General features: G+C 40.8%; 1 protein-coding gene across 16 annotated transcripts in view; it reads left to right on the plus strand.

The window, feature by feature from the left end:
* Positions 1–22,069, plus strand: part of Rbp (RIMS binding protein) — a 390,147-nt gene that overhangs the window by 226,082 nt on the left and 141,996 nt on the right. For 15 of the 16 annotated variants that reach the window (XM_083128480.1, XM_083128484.1, XM_083128482.1 and 12 more), the window contains one exon: positions 11,002–11,154. The exons of the other annotated variant lie outside the window; for it this stretch is intronic. In XM_083128480.1, coding sequence (XP_082984606.1) covers positions 11,002–11,154 — 153 coding nt within the window. The remainder of the gene's footprint in view (positions 1–11,001; positions 11,155–22,069) is intronic. 16 annotated transcript variants of the gene reach the window in all.

Genomic DNA, 22,069 nt, shown 5'->3' on the forward strand with positions numbered 1-22,069 from the left:
TTGTTTCAAGTCTGAGAAAGACCCTTATAGAAGGTTGAAACATGACGTTCTTAAGTGCTTTTCTGCTCTTATCTGAAATACAGACTGTCTTGGTCGGCTATATAGTGTTTTTACTGTCACGGAAACAAGGCTTAATCATGTTACTTACTATTGCATATAACAGGTATACAACAGGTATTTAGACCAATGCTCTACAACGTGTATGGGTGGCAAATCTTAAAAAATATAATACACTTGAATCCTTCTTTGAGTGCTAATAATTATCTTCTTTTTTGGCTCTTTCAGTGACAAAGAACTAACTTTAACCATATGTTCTACCAACCATTATTTCAACCCTTTTAATAGTACTGATATTCTCATTATTTAGTCCATGTACATTTTTTGTTTTACTTAAGGTCCTCTTCGATGGCGTAGTGGTGACGCCGTCGCCTTGCAATGAAGGGGTACTGTGGGCGATATTCGGTTAAGGGACATAGTGGTTCGGATCCCACTGTAAACTATAGGCTCGGTCCCAATTAACCTATCTGTGCAATCATTGACTTTAAAGCAGTTATTCACCTCTTCATTGACTAACATAGTAGCCACTTGACTAGAGCAGTAGCTATTTAAGTGGATGTTTTTATTGCGTGGAACGTTATTTAAGTTGGATTAGCGAACAAGGTAGTCGGACAATTGCGATGATATTCTAAATCTTCTATCAAATTGAAGGGTGACTTAACACCCCGTACAATACCTCTTACAAGAGAATTATGTGAAATATAGATATTTTCGAATAGAACGCTGATTCCTCTCACACTTTCTCCAGGCTTGAGACTGGCTAGGTAGCTTGTAAACGTACTTGCATTACAATCTTATTTCTTGTCAGCACGGAAGTGCTTCGTCAAACTTGGCTGGGAATTTGGTTCAATCAAGTTTTTGATCATGGGCTAGAGTCAACGCACACCTTTTGAAGTGACCCGTTTCCTCATATGTGAGAATACACTTTCCAACTCTCTCGTCGATTTTAATGTCACGGTTCTTCCTTTTCTGACCTTCTAGATTAAGTTCCATCATGTTGGTTTCTTCTGTTGAGGCAAGCCAGAACATCATGAATTTTTGGATGCGGTCTTCCAAGCCACCTATTTATTTTGTTGTTCCGTACTTCTACAGCATTATTAGTGATTGGTTAGGTAGTGATCGTCGCAATTGTCCTACCATTATCGCAATTGTCCGTGATATAAGCTTCATCGCAATTGTCCGCCATCGCAATTGTCATAGATTCAGCGAACAAGCGCACAGCGAATGGAAAGTTATCACCGGAAGAACGAGTGTCTGTGCTTCAGAATTGGTGGAAACATGACCAGAATTGCAGTGGTGTTGTTGACTTATTTGTGGAACGTTTTTCAAAACACTGTAGCTTCATCTTGACAAGATAGAATACTCATACCCAGACCAGAATACGAACCTGGGACCCCTGGCGTCGTAGCGCGCTGTGATAACCATCCCGTAACCTTCTGTCCCAGCTAACTGTAGAGCAGGGCCGCGCATATCTGCAGAGGAGGAAAATAGAGTGGTGAAAGCGCAGCGTTGCCAACCGTACGGTCCAGACCTTAGTACGTACGCTAAATGCACGGCTTTGTCAAAATTTGCTCTTGCAGTTTTATCCCTAATATTTACCTAAGAAATTCTTAAGCCAATCGTACGGACCTGGAGACAAAAATACGTTCCGTTTGCCATGTGCGTTCGGTATCATCCTTTTCAAAAGTTTGCAACGCTTACAGATTTCCTCGAGGAAATCGGGTAACTCCCGTCGCCTATTACACAATCCCGTTTCTCTCACTGTTCATTGGCGGAGCCGTCTCGCGTCACTACTTGCGCAGAGACTTGTTCTCGTTCGCCTGGTCTACAGTTAGCTGGTACGCAATTTAGAAGAAAATCTTGAACTTTTTATTAATTTAATGTTTTGTTATCGTTATAGTTATCTGTTCCAATACAGCCTTAACCAATGATCTTAACTAAGTTAAATACAGCCTTAAGAATGATTTTCACTAAATACAGCCTTGAAAATGATTTTTACTAAATGCAGCCTGAAGATTCTGTTGTTGTATACTAAAAAGATTCCGTGCACGCAGAAAAGGTGCGTGTGTAGAAGTTGGACACTATCAGATCAAGATATGCGTTAGCATATCAGTGCGTGCGTTTCTTTCGCACGTACATTCCTGCGGCACGAATATATATTTGTCGGAATAAATGTATCGCCCATTATGTTTCCCCGCTGTGTTTTGGAGCTCGATTTCTCAGAAAGCGATAATGAATGGTCGGCATGGAAACATACATCTTTCATGGCTGACGCGGAATCTAAGAGCGTGATGTAACTTAGCGGCTTGTTAAGTTCTAATGACTACCTGCTACAGATCGGAAGCTTGAATTCCGACAGTAAGAACTCCGAAAGCAAAGGTTGGAGTTGTGGTGAAAAAGGCATGTGTAAAAGTATCATAACCCTTACGAATGATACTCCTCCTTTCCAGACCTAGGATCTATATCGTTATGTTGGGGACGGGGAATAAGGCTGTATTAGGGAAGTTTCAACTTGTACCTTAAAGCCTTTTTAGGAAAGTTAAAACTAGCACCTTATCGCTTTATGCTGGCGACAGGGACTAACGCTGTATTAGGGAAGTTTCAACTTGTACCTTAAAGCCTTATTAGGAAAGTTAAAACTAGCCCCTTATCGCATTATGCTGGGGACAGGGACTAAGGCTGTATTAGCGAAGTTTCAACTTGTACCTTAAAGCCTTATTAGGAAAGTTAAAGCTAGCACCTTATCGCATTATGCTGGTGACAGGGACTAAAGCTGTATTAGGGAAGTTTCAACTTGTACCTTAAAGCCTTTTTAGGAAAGTTAAAACTAGCACCTTATCGCATTCTGCTGGTGACAGGGACTAAAGCTGTATTAGGGAAGTTTCAACTTGTACATTAAAGCCTTATTAGGAAAGTTAAAGCTAGCACCTTATCGCATTATGCTGGCGACAGGGACTAAAGCTGTATTAGGGAAGTTTCAACTTGTATCTTAAAGTCATATTAGGAAAGTTAAAACTAGCACCTTATCGCATTATGCTGGGGACAGGGACTAAGGCTGTATTAGGGAAGTTTCAACTTGTACCTTAAAGCCTTATTAGGAAAGTTAAACCTAGCACCTTATCGCATTATGCTGGCGACAGGTACTAAGGCTGTATTAGGGAAGTTTCAACTTGTACCTTAAAGCCTTATTAGGAAAGTTAAATGTAGCACCTTATAGCATTATGCTGGTGACAGATACTAAGGCTGTATTAGGGAAGTTTCAACTTGTACATTAAAGCCTTATTAGGAAAGTTAAAGCTAGCACCTTATCGCTTTATGCTGGTGACAGGTATTAAAGCTGTATTAGGGAAGTTTCAACTGGTACCTTAAAGCCTTATTAGGAAAGTGAAACCTAGCACCTTATCGCATTATGCTGGCGACAGGTACTAAGGCTTGTTAGGGAAGTTTCAACTTGTATCTTAAAGCCATATTAGGAAAGTTAAAACTAGCACCTTATCGCATTATGCTGGCGACAGGGACTAAGGCTGTATTAGGAAAGTTTCAACTTGTACCTTAAAGCCTTATTAGGAAAGTTAAAACTAGCACCTTATAGCATTATGCTGGTGACAGATACTAAGGCTGTATCAGGGAAGTTTCAACTTGTACATTAAAGCCTTATTAGGAAAGTTAAAGCTAGCACCTTATCGCTTTATGCTGGTGACAGGTACTAAAGCTGTATTAGGGAAGTTTCAACTGGTACCTTAAAGCCTTATTAGGAAAGTGAAACCTAGCACCTTATCGCATTATGCTGGCGACAGGTACTAAGGCTTGTTAGGGAAGTTTCAACTTGTATCTTAAAGCCATATTAGGAAAGTTAAAACTAGCACCTTATCGCATTATGCTGGCGACAGGGACTAAGGCTGTATTAGGGAAGTTTCAACTCGTACTTTAAAGCCTTATTAGGAAAGTTAAACCTAGCACCTCATCGCATTATTCTGGCAACAGGGACTAAGGCTGTATTAGGTAAATTTCAACTTCTATCTTAAAGCTTTATTAGGAAAGTTAAAACTAGCACTTTATCTCACTATACTGGCGACATGGACTAAAGTTATGTTAGAGAAGTTAGAACTTGTATCTTAAAGCCTTGTTAGGATAGTTAAGACTAGTACCTTTCGCATTATGCTGGCGATAGGGACTAAGGTTATATTAGTGAAGTTAGAACTTGTATCTTAAAGCCTTGTTAGAGAAGTTAAAACTATCATCTTACCCTGTGACAGGGAAGTAAGACTACTCAAGATTCAAGTAAAACTAGGTCATCTTGTATTCAGTCGTGCTAATTAGTTTATAAGTGTGTTCTTAGCGAGTTTCCATGGATGATGGAGAGGTTGGTGTAAGTCCTAATTGTGGGTAAGGTATGGACGTTTCGCTCCGTTTTTCAATTTACCATTCCTTCTCGTTATTGTGACTGACGAAAAGAGGCTAAAAATTTCGAGCAGGGCCAATTCTTCAAAGTCATAAACTCTATTCATTTAATACAGCGGTAAAATTATGGATTTTCATTTTCGGCTTATTATATCCAACGCGCACGCTTTGGATAAATTCCTAAATATGATTGAACACAAGTGTACCTCATCTCGGTTACTTTTTCTCTCTACAAAAACAACCAACAGCCGGAAACCATACACAAGGAACTTTTCCTTGCCAAACTTAAGCCCGCATCACTCGGAACTGGAATTCCAGTAGGTATGCCCTAGTTGGCGCTGGACTGGCTACCAATTTGCTAGTTTTTACCTCACACGATACTTATCAGCGTACTTGTCGATAGACTTTTGTTCCCATACGAGGGAAGTTGTAATGGCGGCCGCGTGAGTTGTAAACAATGTATCACTTCACATTTTTAAAAGCCGATAACTATTCAACCGAGAGGAATAACGTTTCGTATTAAATGGTTTTAGATACAAAACAATGGCGCTGCTTAAATACATACTTTACAACGTCTACTGTACACGTATGGAAGAATATTTTAGTTGTTTCAAATGTAAAAACCCTACATTCAGCATAGATGGTGTAACTCAATGCGCCTTTCATGCTGTATACGTTATACATTGCTGGAGCAACACTAGGAAACCACAGACAAAAGCTCTCCTTTGCACATTCACAGATTATCTTCACATGGCGAAACTTTGCTCTGATTTCCTGTTCCACAGAATCCAGTCGAGGAAAGCAAGTAGCAATTAGAACATGTCCTATTCCTCCAAACCAGTCACGCTGTCAGCCAGGCGGCCATGATTGCTACCTAGAAAGTTAGTTCAGCGCCAACTAGGGCATTCCTACTATAAATCCAGTTCCGTCTGATAGGGGCTTTAGATTATCTTCGCATGACCAAACTCTCGCTCTGATTGGCTGTTACCACAGCAGAGAAGCCAGTTGCAATTATAACGGGGCTTAGTCGTCAAAACCAGTCTAGCAGCCACCAACTAAGGCATTTCTACTGGAAATCCAGTTTCGTGTGATTCGGCCTTTACCAAAACAGTTTCTTGCTGAAACGTGGCCTCTCGAGAATTCATGCTGACCATTTTACGGTGCAGTTTCGCTTCAATAAAGGGGTGGACAATGAGCGAAAATTAATTCCGTTCTTCCTGGAGGGTGGACTCTTCACATTGCGCGAGCTGGCTGTAGACGGGGGTCTATTTGGTGCGTCTAGACCGAGGCCAGCAACAATGCCGTCTCTTCGTCGGACACCCGGCGCCGCGCCCTTGAATTATGTGTTCCCTGGCCAAGCTTTCGGAGACGTCAACCGAACCTGGAATAATGGCACGTGACGGTCCCGAATCTTAAAATATGCCCTCTTTGGATTTTTTCGTGTTTTATTGAATTTCTTTTTTCTCCCCCCCCCCTCCCCCCTTTGCCTCTTCAGTTTCCGAGAGAGAGGAAAGGGTTAATTTCATGCTTGCAGGAACGACGAGATATTTCTCCTTTCGGAAATGCGAGTTTTTTTTTTTTTTTTTTTTGTTATTCTCAGAAATTCCAGACTGAGAGCATATTTCACTCTCCTTACTTCTTATACTTTGTATTTTTGGTGTTTATTCATCGCACAGAAACGTGCATATTTTTCATATTGCTTGTAATTTATGGACGTTTTGTAATTCACGGAAGTTGCTTCCATTCCCACGGAGCGACGGAAGTTCTTAAAACATAAAAGAAATATATATTTGATATAATTACGGGGTGGTTGTTTCAAGATGTTTTATAAGCACGCTTCTTTATCCTTCCGCCGGATTTAACGCATCCTTAATCGCTATTTACAGATTTATGATTTTGATGCTGATATTGCTCCTAATGTTAATTCACCATCGCTCATAGTTTTGTATTCTATACGTTGCCTTTAGCGGACCTCCGTGGAAGAGTGGTTAGTACATTCGCGCCGGAGGTTTCGGGTTCGAATGCTGACCTGGGAATTAGATGTAAGGGGTGTAGACTGCAGTTTGCAGACTAACGAGGCTCTGGCGTCTGTACCTACGGCCAGTATAATCCGCGTAGGGCTGTATGTGTGTTGTCCCGTGGTTTGTCCTTATGTGTGCTGAGTGCCTCTTTTCAGTAAGAATATTTTAGTCCCTCGACATTACACTTATATTACCTTAGTTGAATTTTAGTTATGATAAGGGGCTGGATCCTGAATATTGTGACGGGTGCAAAATAGCCTATGTGGTGACGCACTCAAAATTTCAAATTCAATCAATCAACCATCCGACCTGGGCATGAGTGTTTTTGCCAGTATCCCTTCGTTAATTTAATCATATCACTACTATTCATCATCTTCACGATTAACCCAAAGTGGCAGAAAAGCAAAATAAAATAAACTAAATCAATCAAGTACGTACAGCCGCGGTGGCTCAGTCGGTAACGCGTCTGACTACCATGCTCAAGGTCCCGGGTTCGATCCCCGGCCGGTTCAAATCCGGGAACTTTTCTAACGGTGAAAGCGGCCCCGGCGCCCACCCAGCGTCGAATAACATGGGTACCTGGGGGAAACCCTGGGGGGTAAAGGCGGTCAGGGGCGTGATGCTGATCACATCACCCCCACTCACGACCGGATCAAGAAAGTGTGGGGCGTTACCCCCACACCCCCTATACGCCTTCATGGCGTGGTGCTATGCACAGGGGAACACTTTACCTTTTTATCACTTTACCTTTTACGTACAGCCAACGGCAAAATTAATAGTAGGCAAATTGTCCATCACCATTTTAATTCAGTCTGTTTTCCAGAATGTGATAATCATGATTTGAAGTAAAAACGTCAGTAAGCAGAGGACATCTGCTTTTCATCAACAGAAATGCATTCCTTAAAACAACATAGCATGTGGAATAAAGAGTAGTGATGTACAATTGCCTACCATTATCTTGGCCGTTGACTGTACAATAGCAATCAAGAGCGTTGCAAAATTATTGCTTTGTGTGTTGTCTTTAGCAATGATACGTTGTTTTGTCAATAGATGGCATTGTTAAATCCAAGGGGAGTGACTATGACGTAAGATGGGAGAATACGGAAGGAAATCACTTCTGACTAACTAGTTCAGTTGCGTTTCTTCCACGTACACTCGCCTCAATTAGTACTCCGGCAGTTTATTTCTTTATACAGCATATTTGCAGAAGTTGCAAGTGTATCAATATAAAACACAACTTATTACTAACGTCGTTGACCCTGTACGAGTTTGAGAACTAGCGAAATAAAACAAGAGTAGCAGTGTTTCGTGGTTTTATGTTTCTTTTTAGTAGAATAGGTAGTTGGGTATTTTCTTACACACAGCACTTTGTTTCGTCCAAGCTATATCCTATTTTAATATTCGATTGAAATATATCTCGCCTAAAATTAAAGTAATTGGAAATCTTTTTTAGATTGCAAAAATATTGAAATTTTATAAACATTTCTTGAACTATATTAACCTGTTAACTTCTTAAGAGGCAATTACCATATTATTAACAGATCGAAATTTAAATACATTCTCATGTAACCCGTCTTCAGGAGGAGATCCAATTTTATGTCAAAGGCACGCCCTGATTTTTCATCTGCATATATTTACACGTTGTATTTATACTTTGGATCATAAATGGAAAGTCCGTTGGAAGATAATCATGTAATCGACAGGTCACGACTCCTAGCAATGCCAATGTATTTTCTGTTACACGGATTACCAAGGGGGTTGGGGGTGGGATCTCAGAGGCCCATGAATGAAAGTTCAATAGAACTGGACTGATGTGTATTCTCTGTCATTTGTACACATAAGTTAACTAATTTGACACTACTTTCATGTTTTGTTATGTATTATACATGAAAGATAAACTTCATAATGATTTTTAAGTAATTATAGTAAATCACTGTAACATTTATTACTTTTCTTCAATTACAATATTGATACTTGGTACAATGCTTAAACTGTGCAAAATTGTAGCAAAGTTATCTTTTTTTTCTATTTCTACTACCCATACGTTCATTATTTCAAATTGTTACTATAGTTTAGCAATTGAATATGTCCTCTCATGTATTAAAACACCTTTAAAATATCATTGCGAAATATTTCCTTAGAATTACCAAGGGGTGGGCCTTTGAGGCCCATAAACAATTTCAACGAAATAAAGTAACTTTTTAATGAGCATTTTGGGAAAAATTACGCGGCCATTCTAATTATTGCAAAGAACAATTACTATTTTTGATGAATTTTTACATTGATGGATATACATGATATTTGTTTTTTGTTATTTAGCGTCGCTTTTCTGCAACTTTTGTCTATTGCGACGATGTGGATGAGTGATATTCACAAATAACACCTATGCCGGGATTCGAACCTGGGCCCCTGGTGCTAACAAATCCGCCGCGGAGGTTGGCTGTTAATATTGAATTATATGTTTCAATATATGCTTTGCTTGATATGTTTATATGCGGTTACTGCATTGTAACATGCTACTGGTGCTAGGGGTCCCTGTTGTTTGTCAATGTCTTTTCATTACTCGTCGTCGCGATTAGCCAAATGTGGCAGAAATGCGACTTTACATAGCAACGATCAAGTCAAATCTAATATGTTATTGAGGTGTGTGTATTGCTGCTGTATTCTAAAGCCCTTCGGGCATTTTGTTATCATTGTACTCTTGTTGAATACCAGCCCTTGTTTATCTATGACGTAGTTTCCCACATATGACAGTTATAAACTTCCACTGCGTTAATATAGTTGAACTGCGTATCCCTCCAAAGTTACTGGGCTGATCTGCTTTTGGTATACCACTTCCTGTGCTGTTTCTTAATTGGGTAATTTTCAAATCGGATTGCCCTAGAGGGCCCGGGTTCGAATCCCGGCCTGGACATGGGTGTTTGTGAGAGTCCCTTCATCAATTTCATCATCATCACTTATCCTCATATTCGCGATTAGCCAAAAGTGGCAGAAAAGAAAAGTAAAATAAACGAAATCAGAAATCAAATCTGATTGCCGTTTGTGATATTGCACGATTCACCTTTAACATTCTATACGTCAATTCATATCTTCCACTTGGAAATCATTTTACGGCATTTGGAACAATTTATTAATTAAGAAAGAAATAATGGATTTTTAATTACAAGATAGCCACGTCTTTGATTATACGATAGTTTATCAGGCATAGAAATGCAAGAAGAGTTGCTTCGTATCTAATTGTACTTATTTTGTTATCATAATAACCTGTCTAGAATCTTCCGCTGTTGCTGCTCCGTGTCTTCGAAGGTTCCTTGAACCCTTCTGCCATTTCACACTTTGTGCGGTGGTCACCGAGCGTGGAAACAGGATTGTGGAAACTGTGCCTCACTTATCGCACACTTCTGAAACACCTTTTGGATTAAGCCCCGCCCTTCGTCCTCTGACGTAAGCGAGGATGGCTTTCGTTGTTAGGTTTAGTGCTCTTAGCATAAATACTAGTGTTTGCAAGAAGAGCATTTCGCTCAAGCGCCAAATAGTTCGTACGGACAACGCTAGATAGCGTACGGAATCGAGAGCTTCTTCGCTTGAGTGAATAACGCTCGAACAAACAAAACGAACGGTGTACGCTCGATGTCCAGTAGTTCCTATTTGCCTGTGGTAGTGGATCGTGAGGTGAAAGATGCAGTGAAATTGAAACTTAAGTAAGCGTAGTCATCATCTCCATGTGAAAGTATAGTTTGGTCTATCTTACCAATACATTGACAAAAACGAACTAACTCTCTTCGGTTGCTGAACCCGAAGGTTTATGGATGCAGCAACCCAAGCCTTCCATCTGCCCTAACCTGGACAAGATCAATCCAATATTTTCCATCCTCACAGATATCCTTTAGGTCCATCTCAACGTTATCCCTCCATCTTAGTCTTGTTTCCCAACAAGAATCCTGTAAATTCTTCTTTCCCCTCCCACCTAAGTCTTCTTGATTTAATTATTCTAATAATATCTGGATACAAATACAAATTATGCAGTACAATGATATGTGAAAATGAAACAGATGAATGTGGGCTGAAACTGCCATATTTTACCTATGATTTAAAGACGCTAAGTTGCTGACCAAGGCAGTTTATTAAGATGTAAAAACACTTAAGAGTTTTTGCATCTTAATAAACTGCCTTGGTCAGCAACTTAGCTTTTTTAATATGGAAACAAGGCTTAATTATATTACTATGATTATTGTCACATTAAAATGATATTCAATTGTAAACGCTCGAGCGTGGTAAACTCGAACTAGTAGGAGCAAACTAAAGTGGCTCCATGCAGTACTCTAATAAAAACACTGCAATTTTTCGGGGCTTGACGAAGAAGGTATTGCTTATGCTAAGAAACTAAACCTGACATTCCTAACCTAACAACGAAAGCGTTCAGCCTGACGTCAAAAGACGAAAGGGCAGGGCTTGGCCAATAAAAAGGTGTTTGCGTATTGTGCGATAAGGGAGAAAGTAAACTCTGTTGTGTTCTTCGTAGGGGCTCCAGCGGTATGCAGAGGTCGACGTCAGTCGCTACAAAGCCTTAGAGGAGACGAACCGGCGTCTGGAAGAGACACGACAGACTCTAGACTCGGAGCGCGATCAACTGGGACAGCGGCTGAAAACTAAGACAGGGCTGTGTCACGATCTGGTGAGTTGCCAATCTTTCCGCTCGATTCGGTATTTTTATTTGCCTCTGCTCGGCATCGATTGGTGGTGGGAATGTGTCCATGTCAACCCTTCTTTCCTTTGTCCATTTCGTACTGTCTGTGTGTCCTCATGTCCTCGATTTTTTGTCTTTGTCCGTTATCTTGTCGTCCTACCTTCTCAGTCTTCCTTCTTGTTGATGTTGTTCATTATCTTATCAGTCGCTGTTTACCTTCTTCCTTAATCATTGCACTTATCTTCCTCTTGGTGCAACATTCTATCAGTCCCACTTTCTTCTGGTTCGAATCCCGGCATGGGCCTGGGTGTTCTTTGTGAATGCCCCTTCATCAATTTCATCACTCATCCTCATCGTCGCGATTAGCCAAGCACTTTCTTCTGCATTGTGCAACTTATTTTCGGTCACCATCCACACTTGTATTGTTCGTTGTTCAACGTCTTACTCAGCGTCTTCTTCCTTGTGCAATATTTTCTGATACTGTGCACAGAACGCTACGACGCCAGCGGTCCCGGTTTCAAATCCCATTCTTTGTGCATACCCCCTCATTCATATCTTTAATCTCCATCGTCGCAATTGGTCGAAAGTGGCAGAAAAGGAACTTATTACTGACCACCGTCCACACTTGTATTCTTTGCTGTGCAACAGGTTCTTGCTCAGCTTCTACAGTTTCTTCTTCCTTGAGCAATGTTATCTTTATACTGCAGTTCTGTTCCTATTCGTGTGCTATCAACCACACTTTCTTCTATATTGTCTATCTTAACTTATTAGACACCACCCTCCACACTTGCATTCTTCGTTCCTCAGCATATTTATACTCAACATCTACCTTATCTTCCTCATGGTGCAACATTCTATCAAACACTCGCCAACATTTTTTTCATCCAAGTGCTCCCTCTCAGAGCTATCTGGAGCCCGTTTGAAGTATCGAATTGCAGTAAAACCTGGTATACATGCTATGAAGACAATTGGGAACCGAATCCGATGCTTCGAATAGGTTGCAGAGGACTTTGAGTAGGGGAAGTTTAATTATGACCACTCGGTACGACTTGGAACTCATTATGGACCACCGTCCATATTTGTATACTTCGTTGTGCAACATCTTACTCAGCGTCTACATTTTTCTCCTTCTTAAAGCAATTTTGTCTGGTACTACACTTTCTTTTTCCTCGTCGTGCAACATTCTATGAACCAATTCTCCTGTGCAAGTCGGAGCATTCCAGGAGACAGAGATGCATTCCTGCACCCGTATCCCTAGCCATCTACGTTATGGACCACCGTCTACATTTGTATTCTTTGTTGTGCAACATTTCTTACTCAGGATCTTCAGTTTTCTTCTTCCTTGGTCATTCTTATCTTATGCACTTTTTTCTTGTCTTGTAGCATTCTATCTACCACAATCGCAAACATTGTGCAACTATTATGGACCACCTTTCACACTTGTATTCTTATTTGTACAGTACATCATCATCTCACCCAGTGTCTACATTTTTATTCTTCCTTGAACAATCTCATCCGATACTGCACTTATCTTCATCGTGGTGCAATATTCTACCAGCCACACTATCTTCTACATTGTGCAACTAATTATCTTAAACCACATAGCCAATCCTAAGTAGTTTGATCATTCTATGGTAATAGCACGAGAGATAAGTCGGACTGTTTACTAGGGTTAAACAACAGAGAAGGAGGAGGAGGAAAGTACGTGGCCGAGGGATGCGCCAGCACTTATCTCATCTTCCAAGAGGCGGCATTGGCTGCTACAGTATCTGATGCACTAACACTTAACCAAAAAAGGGCAGACTCAGGGCACACTTTGCTTATATAGTAGCCAATTCCGCTGTACTGTGTAATCTCCTTTTCTGTGGAATTCTCCAACGCAAGTCTGAGCATTCCAGGAGACGGGTGTGACCGGATGTGAAGTTAAGAAGGAAGCAAATGTCCTGCACATAGCATCCATAGTCATCTACATTATGCACAGGCCACACTTTTATTCTTCTATGTGCAACTCAACTTCTTACTGGACTGGTTTTACTTCTTTCTTCAACAATCTTAACGGATTCTGTTTTCACTTTTCTTTCTCATCATTATCCGCAATCTTTCCCTTATTTTCGTCTACATTGGAAACCTATAGACGGTGTTAAAGGCGGAGCTACTGCGGAGCATGCGCACTCGTCTGGTCCCCCTCGCACATCCGGTTACGCTTACAATGCTATGGACGTTAATATGAAAGGGCAAAGTGGAGATTCTTTTACAAGGAAATAGGGTGTCAGCTGTGTAGCATATGGTTGCACAGTTCGATCGGGAACAAATTTATTGAGTCAAGTATCACTTCGTAGGTTTCCGAAGGACGTAGAGAGACGAAACCTATTGATAGATACAAGCAGAACGAAGAAAGGATTTGTACGACTTGCATTTTCTTACAAACATGTTGATCATATATCTGCGTATTGTGTTGAGGTGAAAAGCACGTCTCTTAGTGAGGTTTCAAACCGAAGCGACACGAGACAGCAGTGGTTCGTACCGAAGTGACAGGCGACACAGGCATGGACGTCCGCAGGATTTTTTCCAGGGAGGGGCAAGGAAGGTATATTTTTCCAGGGGGGGGCAAACAAGTCACATTTTCCCCCAAAAGAGTGTAGTACTCTAAAAAAACATTGCTTAAATTTGAATGTTTGGTGTTAATGCAATAATTAACACATATTGTTTTGGCTAAAATGAAATTATATGTGTGAAATACATAATTTTTGGTTGACTTTCATTTTCCAGGCGTCCCCCCTTCCGGACGCCCATGGACACAGGCCCATTTAGTCTATAAATAAGCATTTACCGCTCATGGAAAATCAAGTCTCAGGCGGCACAATACACGCCATTGGAAATCTGAGCGACACATGCAGCTTGTTGTGTCGCTTCGGTTCGAAAAATGTCATTGATCACTGAGGATTCACCTTTTAAGTGGCACGCAGATTACACATCGAAGCGACAAGCAACATCCCCTTTACTCTAAAGGAAACAATTCACCTTGCATAGGTGTACAACAGACCGAGGCGACACGATGCATGGTACTGAGAAAACAACAGTCCAGTCCAAGCGACACGTCCATTTTCTCGTGGTGAATTGGTTCGAAAGGAAGCTTTCAGACTGCAGCGATACGTGTCTCTTGGAAACCAACATTCAAAAATAAACAACGCCTTCCGAATTAAAGAGACACGACGAATTGCAGGTGATGAGCTGTCTTATCAATACCGTGCATTGTGTTGCACCCGGCCTGTTATTTGCGCAAGCGTCACTGGTGAATGAATGGTTTGCTTTAGATCGAATGCTTCTGTGCGAAATCTCGATATCGCTTGTCGCTTCAGTCTGAAAACTCCTTTGTTGTTTGAAATAAATTCGTGCAAGTGAAAGTGGCATGCCATATCATAGGTTTTCCCTAAATCCCTCAGGCGGAAAGGCGACATTGAAAGCACATATATTTACTAGCATTTGTTATGTTTCATTTCATTAATTCTGCAGATTTGTTGGCAAAGATTCACTTAAGTATACTTTATATTATAGTATTATCACTACTTTTATAGAATTATCTTTCCCTCACTTCTCCATTTATAAAATAATTGAATATATCTAAACTTTCGTACGTGTACATGAGATACTTGTATGTAGTATGCTATACAACTGGCGGCCACAAAGACACGTCATATTTTAATAATCTGCTCTGCAGTTGATCATCCGACGGATACCAGACGTCCACTCCTTCATAGTAGAACTTTAACAAATACCTTTATTAACTATCGTCTCACAACTAATGAAAACAAGCGCCCATTTCTTACTTCGTATGCCGGCGAATCTGCACTGGCAACAACGGGGACTGGCCTAAACCGGAAGTTCCGGGGGGACCGGGCAAGACCTCACCTTACATTTTTAACACGGTCTATTGGCGGTTGCTGTCCATACTTTTGTACGTTGTGCAATTTCCTTTTTCCCCCATGCCACAGTCTACACTTTTCTTCCTCGCTGTACATATTGATAGCCGTGTGTACCATCTTTCTGTACGTGTGCTCCCCTGATAAACTGTGTTAGGCATTTTAAAAGAAAGAACGTACCGGGGAGCATCCAAAAATTATTGCATAATTTAGTGTCATTAAGCGACTTGTAAGTGAAGGACTTATAGAAATTATACTAAACAGAGGGAGGGCGAGTGCCACCCCTTAAAAGTAAAACTATTTCCGTAAGAGTATGGGACATTAGCGTAGGGTAAAGCTTTGCATCTGAAGTTTTCATACCCGCTTACAATCCAAATCACCCAACATCCTCATCTATCTGGGCCATACCAAACAATTTCCATGTAGAAATATTGAATTTTCATTCCTACATATTACACTACTGTGTGAGAAGCTGGCAATTTCTATATTCCCTAACCTTTCGAATTCATTTTGTTCCAGGACTCAGCATCTTCTGAATTGGATTGCATATCATTTGACTGTGTGATTGCACATCTAATTATATTTGTCAGAAACCCATGACGTCATTTCTGATCGGCCAATACCCATTCATTATCTGTGATCGACTTACCTACTTTACACCTATCTTTGGAATAAGCCGATCTCAGTATCACAGCAATTTGTGTAAGCCTCACTGCAATTAATAACTTGCGTACTACTACGCGTAATTGTTGTGATTAACCCTAGTAAGTTCTGCTTCACGATAATTGGATCTGATACTGCAATATTTAATGCTGAAGTAATCACTCTAGTCATTATTTTAAGTGATGTGAAAGTGGATGCAGTCCAACCATGGGCAATTTGTACGTTGTGTCATATTTGAGTTTAAAAGTAAAAGAAAGAAGAATGATACTTTCTATCCATAGAATGAAACGAGCATGAAACAGCTCGAAATACGCAAGAGATTCGCTAATCTTAGCGCATCCAAATGAGGCCCCAGTACTACCCCTCGCGCCGAACCATCCCGCCAAGTTTCCTATTGAAGGCAATGGTGTTCGTGGGCCCAGCTCATCGCAGAATGGTGTGAATCTCTCTGGTCTCTGCCGGTGCCGAGAACAGCCGAACGCTTCCGAACAACAGACAGGTCCAACGACCTGTACTTTCCCCCACTCTTGAAGGTCTGGGTCATAACAGTCCCTTTTTTCAGCCCCCATCCCCATGTTTACAACCACGCAGGGTTTGTTTGGAGTCATTAAGATTCTTCCGAGTGTCCAGTGGCGTGCTCAAGGAGGGGTGGTGAGGATCATAATTCTGCTTAGGCTCAATATTCTTTGAAAAAAAAGAAGAAGAAGGAACAGATGGCAAAATGAGGACTTCAGGAATGACTACTAAAAAGTACATGTAACCCCCGCCCCCCTCTTCGAAAATCCTAGGCACACCATTCGAATGTCTGCTATTTCCACTTGTTAAGAGGAAAAGCACACATTGAACGATATGAATCTGCTTTTATTATCAGAACAACAATTGGCGGCGAACCATAAAGGTTCTTCTTACCTTTAAACGAGACAATTGAGGTGTTTGCATTTCAGTTTCCATCATATTTAATAATTCTCGTCGTATGGGATAGAATTATGTGTCTTTTGTAGTCGTAAGGTCTATGGTATGAGCTTTTACATTGAATTGGCAATGACCTTGACGTTTGTCGCAGAGAAATATTGTCCAACTCCCGTCTCCGTTGAAAGATCGCCCCTGATGTTTGGCAAATCTTGCGATGACTACGTAAAAATGTCACGCTTCGTCACTGCAAATTTCATTGGTACGGAGCCTCCCGGTTGAAAGAATGGCGACAAGCACGAAAATTGGTCGTTTTCTTCTTTCATTGGCTCACACCGTCTTTAAGCGATTTCCAGCCAACCAAAGGTGCCGAATATTGATTTTATTATCTTTGTTCTTGTTCCAAACACAGTAATCTGTATGCTTATTCATTTTCTTCGGAAATTATATTCTCCATTGTCACTTACCCAATTTCGTTGACTTTTCTGTTCCTAAGCTGTACTAGTGAGGTTTTCTGGTTTGTTTTGGTATCAATTGTTCTGGGGATTATGAGCATGTTTACATTGCAATGTTGTGTTTCCGGGCTTAGCTATATAGAACCGCAGTATGGTGTTCGAAGATAAATGTTGGTATGTATATCGGAAATGCGATTTTTGAGCGTTGTAAATTTTTGTATAGAGTATCATGGGCGTAACTTTGTACCTAATTTTGAAGGGGTAGCATCAAACTGGGACTAATTTTGAGGGGGCAGAATTATAATGGGCCTAACTTTGAGTGGGTAGAATCAAACTGGGCCTAATTTTGACGGACAGAATTAAAATTGGACCTAATTTTGAGGGGGTAAAATCAAACGGCCTAATTTTGAGGGAGCAGAGATAAACTTGGACCAATTTTGAGGGTATCGAATGATACTGGGCCTAATTTTGATAGGGCAGAGCTAAACTTGGGCCTAATTTTTAGGGGGTAGAATGAAACTGGGCCTAATTTTGAGGGAACAGAATTAAACTTGGGTCTAATTTTGAGGGGGCAGAATTAAAATTGGGCCTAATTTTGAGGGGGTAGAATCAAATTGGGCTTAATTTTGAGGGGCAGAACTAAACTTGGGCCTAATTTTTAGGGGGTAGAATCAAACTGGGCCTAATTTTGAGGGGGCAGAATTAAACTTAAGCCTAATTTTGAGGGACAGAATTAAAATTGGGCCTAATTTTGAGGGGGTAGAATCAAATTGGGCCTAATTTTGAGGGGGCAGAATTAAACTTGGACCTAATTTTGAGGGGGCAGAATTAAAATGGGGCCTAATTTTGAGGGGGTAGAATCAAACTGGACCTAATTTTGAGGGGGTAGAATGAAACGGCCTAATTTTGAGGGGGCAGAATAAAAATTGGGCCTAATTTTGAGGGGGCAGAATTAAAATGGGGCCTAATTTTGAGGGGGCAGAATCAGACTTGGGGCGTAAGTTTGAGAGGGTATAATCAAACTGGACCTAATTTGGAGGGGGTAGGATCAAACTGGGCCTAATTTTGAGGGGGCAGAATAAAAATTGGGCCTAGTTTTGAGGGGCAGAATTAAAATGGGGCCTAATTTTGAGGGGGTAGAATCAAACCTGGGGCTTAACTTTTGGGAAAGAGTTAAAAACAACATCCAGGATTATTTGGAAAGAGTTATAAACAGCATCCAGGATTATTTGCTAAATAACTGTGTCGTTTGCGAAATCACAAATATTACTCTTTATTACTTTGCTACTTAGGTCACCTAACTTGTAAATTTTAATAAAGAAACCTGAAAATTTTAGAGGGGCAAGTCCCGTCTTGCCTCCGCCAAGTTACGCCTATGTAGAGTATCGTTATGGTGTTGCCGTAAATGGCATCGAAAAAAAAAGATTAACTGACTGTAGAGCTTCTTCGCATTGGCAGGAAGTTGAAGACACAACTTGTAAACGTGCTAAGTATTCATTAACTAAGACGTGATCTGATCGTCAGGCACTAGTGCACTGTATACCAGACGAAAGTCCTACTATCACAAGTATGAAACACACACCCAGCGACCAATTACCAAGCTGTATCATCCAACGTTGCAACAGCTCAGCAAAACTAGAGGAGCGTCCATATTTTTTCGTATATCCTCTTGCTCTTGTAGATTACATTTCCTTAACTCGCCTCCCCGAAGACGTAGTGGTAACACTGTCACCTTGTAATAATGGGTTCCGGGTTCGATCCCCAACGGAGGCACATTGTACAGTGATTCGGATTCCACAACGAACGAGGACACACTGAACCCCTATTGAACCTGCCTTGTTATGGAACGAATCGCTTCTTATTTATTTTTTTTGTATTCCCTTTCTAGGTTTTAGTTTCTATCTGTTTTATCTCCCGTTTCTAGAAACACGGTGGTCCAGTCGCCAGGTCCACGAGAGACACTCGGGTTCGATTCCCGTGTTGGGTAATCTCAGGACCGTATTTCTCCGTCATTGTCCCTGCATAAAGCGGCTTTACCACCCAACTTCTAATAAATGGGTAATTTGGGCAACCCTGAAGAATGAAGGCAACCGGAAAGTGGTGCTGATCACATCACTTCCGAAATATGGCCGAGATGTGTCGTGCTTTAATCTCTACATCCTACTTTATGTATGCAAAGAGAACGAGAAACTTTTGTTAAGTTACCGTCCTGATTTTAGACACACTTTCGTTTTACTGTCTCTCTCAATTTTGCTTAAATTCCCTATTTCTCTTTTGCTTCCTCCCTTCTCTCTCTTTTTCTAGCATAGTTCCTCTATTTCACTTCCTTCTTGCTTTTCTTCTCTCTCTTTATTTGCCTTAATTCTTCTATTTCTCTCCATTTTCCTTTCATTTTCTCTTTCTTTATTTCATTTAGTGTCTTTGTTTCTCTATCTTTTGGTTCTTTGTTTCCTTTTCTCTTTATTTCTTTTTGCTTCTTTGCTGTTTTTCTTCCCCCTTTCTCTCTTTCACTTTATTTTCTTTAGTTCTTCAATTTCTGTCTTTTGCTTGTTTTACTTTTCTCCTCTCTTTTTGTCTATTTCCCTTTTGCTTCTTTATTGCTTTTCTTCTCTCTCTTCTTTGGTCTACCTTGCTTATTTATCTATTTTTGTCTTTTTGTTGCTTTTCCTATCTTTCTCTCTCATTTTCTTACGTTTAATTCCTCCTTCTCTCTGTTGCTTTTCTATCTTTTCTCTTTCTTTCGATTGGTTTCTCTATTTCTTTCTCTTTTGCATGTCTGTTGCATTACTCTCTCTCTCCTCTTTCCTTGTCTTCCTGTCTCTTCGTTTTCATCTCTTTCTAATTCTTTATATATCTGCGATACTCTCAGTATCTATTGCTTCTCTCACTCTTCTTTTCTCCCACTTTCTCTTAAACGTGTCTTTCTCTTCTTATGACACGTACACATGTCACGGTAAAGGACACAACTTTCTCCTTTTGACTGTCCCTAACATTTTCTACGGGCCCCCAGGATGTATGGGCAGCCAGGTGCATCGCATGACCGTGGGCGGGAGATTCCAGCGAGTTAGAAAATGTCGCAGACTTCAATCGGGCAGCCCAGGAACGACGCTACGAAAATGCACGCAAGCAAGAAATTAAAAAAAAAAAAAAAAAAAAAAAGAGTCGAGAGTCTTGAGGTTCAGGGTCACTAAACGCGTAGATATATAAATAATGTTTTCAGTCCCTAAAGGGGAAAAAAGGGAAACTACCATTGGTCAGCTTATGGAAACTTCTTGGTTGTGAGTTCAATTTAATTGAGATTTATCTGTGGAGGAAATGCAATGGCCAAGTTATTCTCCTTCGTATAACATGGGCTTTACACATTCTTGATCCGGGCCCTGGTAGAGGTCGTGTGAACAGCACCACACTCATGGGTCGCCCTCGGGTGATCGTCAGGGCCTTTCGTGAAGGAACATCGACGGCTCGGGAGTCAAACCCGTGTCTTCGGCGTTACAGTCAAGCACCCTAGACCACCGTGGCACATTTCGACATACATAAACTCGCACTTGCGTAGTGTGTGTGTGTGTGTGTGTGCGAAATTCCCGTCGCTCTCATTTAGTGAGTCGTAACATAGCAGGCGTACCAGAAGGTGTGCCTGGTTGGTAGTGTATGAAAACAAATCTATTAGTTAGAATACTCATCTACATTAGGTCGTATTTGCTGGGATCCGGTCAGGAACCACTACACGTAGATCGCAAACTAAGGAGTTTCTATGAAATAAGGTGCCCTGTTGTGCTATCTGATTTTAGAATTTCGCAAAACATGGTGTGTGTGTCTGTGTATTATAACACCATTAAGAGGGCCTCCCCGATGGCGCAGTGGTAGCGTCGTCGCCTTGTAATCAAAGCGTCCCGGGTTCAATACCCGGTGGAGGCACAGAGTGGTTCGGATCCCACTTTAAACTGTAGGTCCAGTCCCGATTAGCCTCTCTGTGCATAAAGTGGACTTAAAATAACAATTCAATCAATCCATGATATGAAAAACTCAATATGCTGAGCAAGGCAGAATTTTATTTTATTATAAAACATAAACTAAACGTAACGTTTCAACCTTCTAGCAAGGTCTTCTTCAGACTCTGCACCAAGTACATTGGAAGAAAATATGTTTAACATTTCAGGTGAAAGTACAGTTGACAAGGGAAAGCCACCTGCTAGAATGTTCCAGAACACCTTTCTAATAGTCTGGAGGGAGTAATGTTTGTGTATATATATCGTCCTGCTTTGTACCTTGTTACATTTGTACTTGGAGCAGAGTCTGAAGAAAACCTTGCTAGAAGGTTGAAACGTTACGTTTAGTTTATGTTTTATAATAAAATAAATTTCTGCCTTGGTCAGCATATTGAGTTTTTCATCTCTGTGTGTATGTGCGTGACAGTGAGAGAGGGAGATATTAATTGATTGATTGATTTGCTTTATTGTACTTCGCCTTTTGTGTCTTTTCCCGGGACCCCTGGCGTCGTAGCGAGTGGGGAAAGTAAAAACAAATAAGTTATTAGTTATCAAGGGGGTGACAATTGCTATTTTAGACTCAAACGAGGGGACCATACACTCTGAAGTTAATTGAAGATATATTTCAGTCTTTGGAAGAGGCAGCGATCACTTAATTTTGAGACGTTAATGGGTTATCAAGCTTTATTCCGTTCGCTTTTTCACCCTCAATCCATCCAACGCCCCATGGATACTTCAACACACCAGTGTTGCCAACCATTTTCCGGTAATGTTCCTACAGACGTAGTCAAAATGTCCCTACAACTAACCAAATGTCCCTACGCCCAGTAAAGCGACTAAAAAAAAACACCTCATGAGCATGCAAAACAGAAGATATACATATTTACTCACCAAATCTATCTGCTCGGTGCTTCCACAATTAATGAATAACCTTGAGTCGTTTACTGTTGATTATGTTATTTGAAGTCAT

This window comes from Lepisma saccharinum, chromosome 9 (assembly GCF_977018435.1).
Source record: "Lepisma saccharinum chromosome 9, izLepSacc3.1, whole genome shotgun sequence".
Classification (NCBI taxonomy): domain Eukaryota; kingdom Metazoa; phylum Arthropoda; class Insecta; order Zygentoma; family Lepismatidae; genus Lepisma; species Lepisma saccharinum.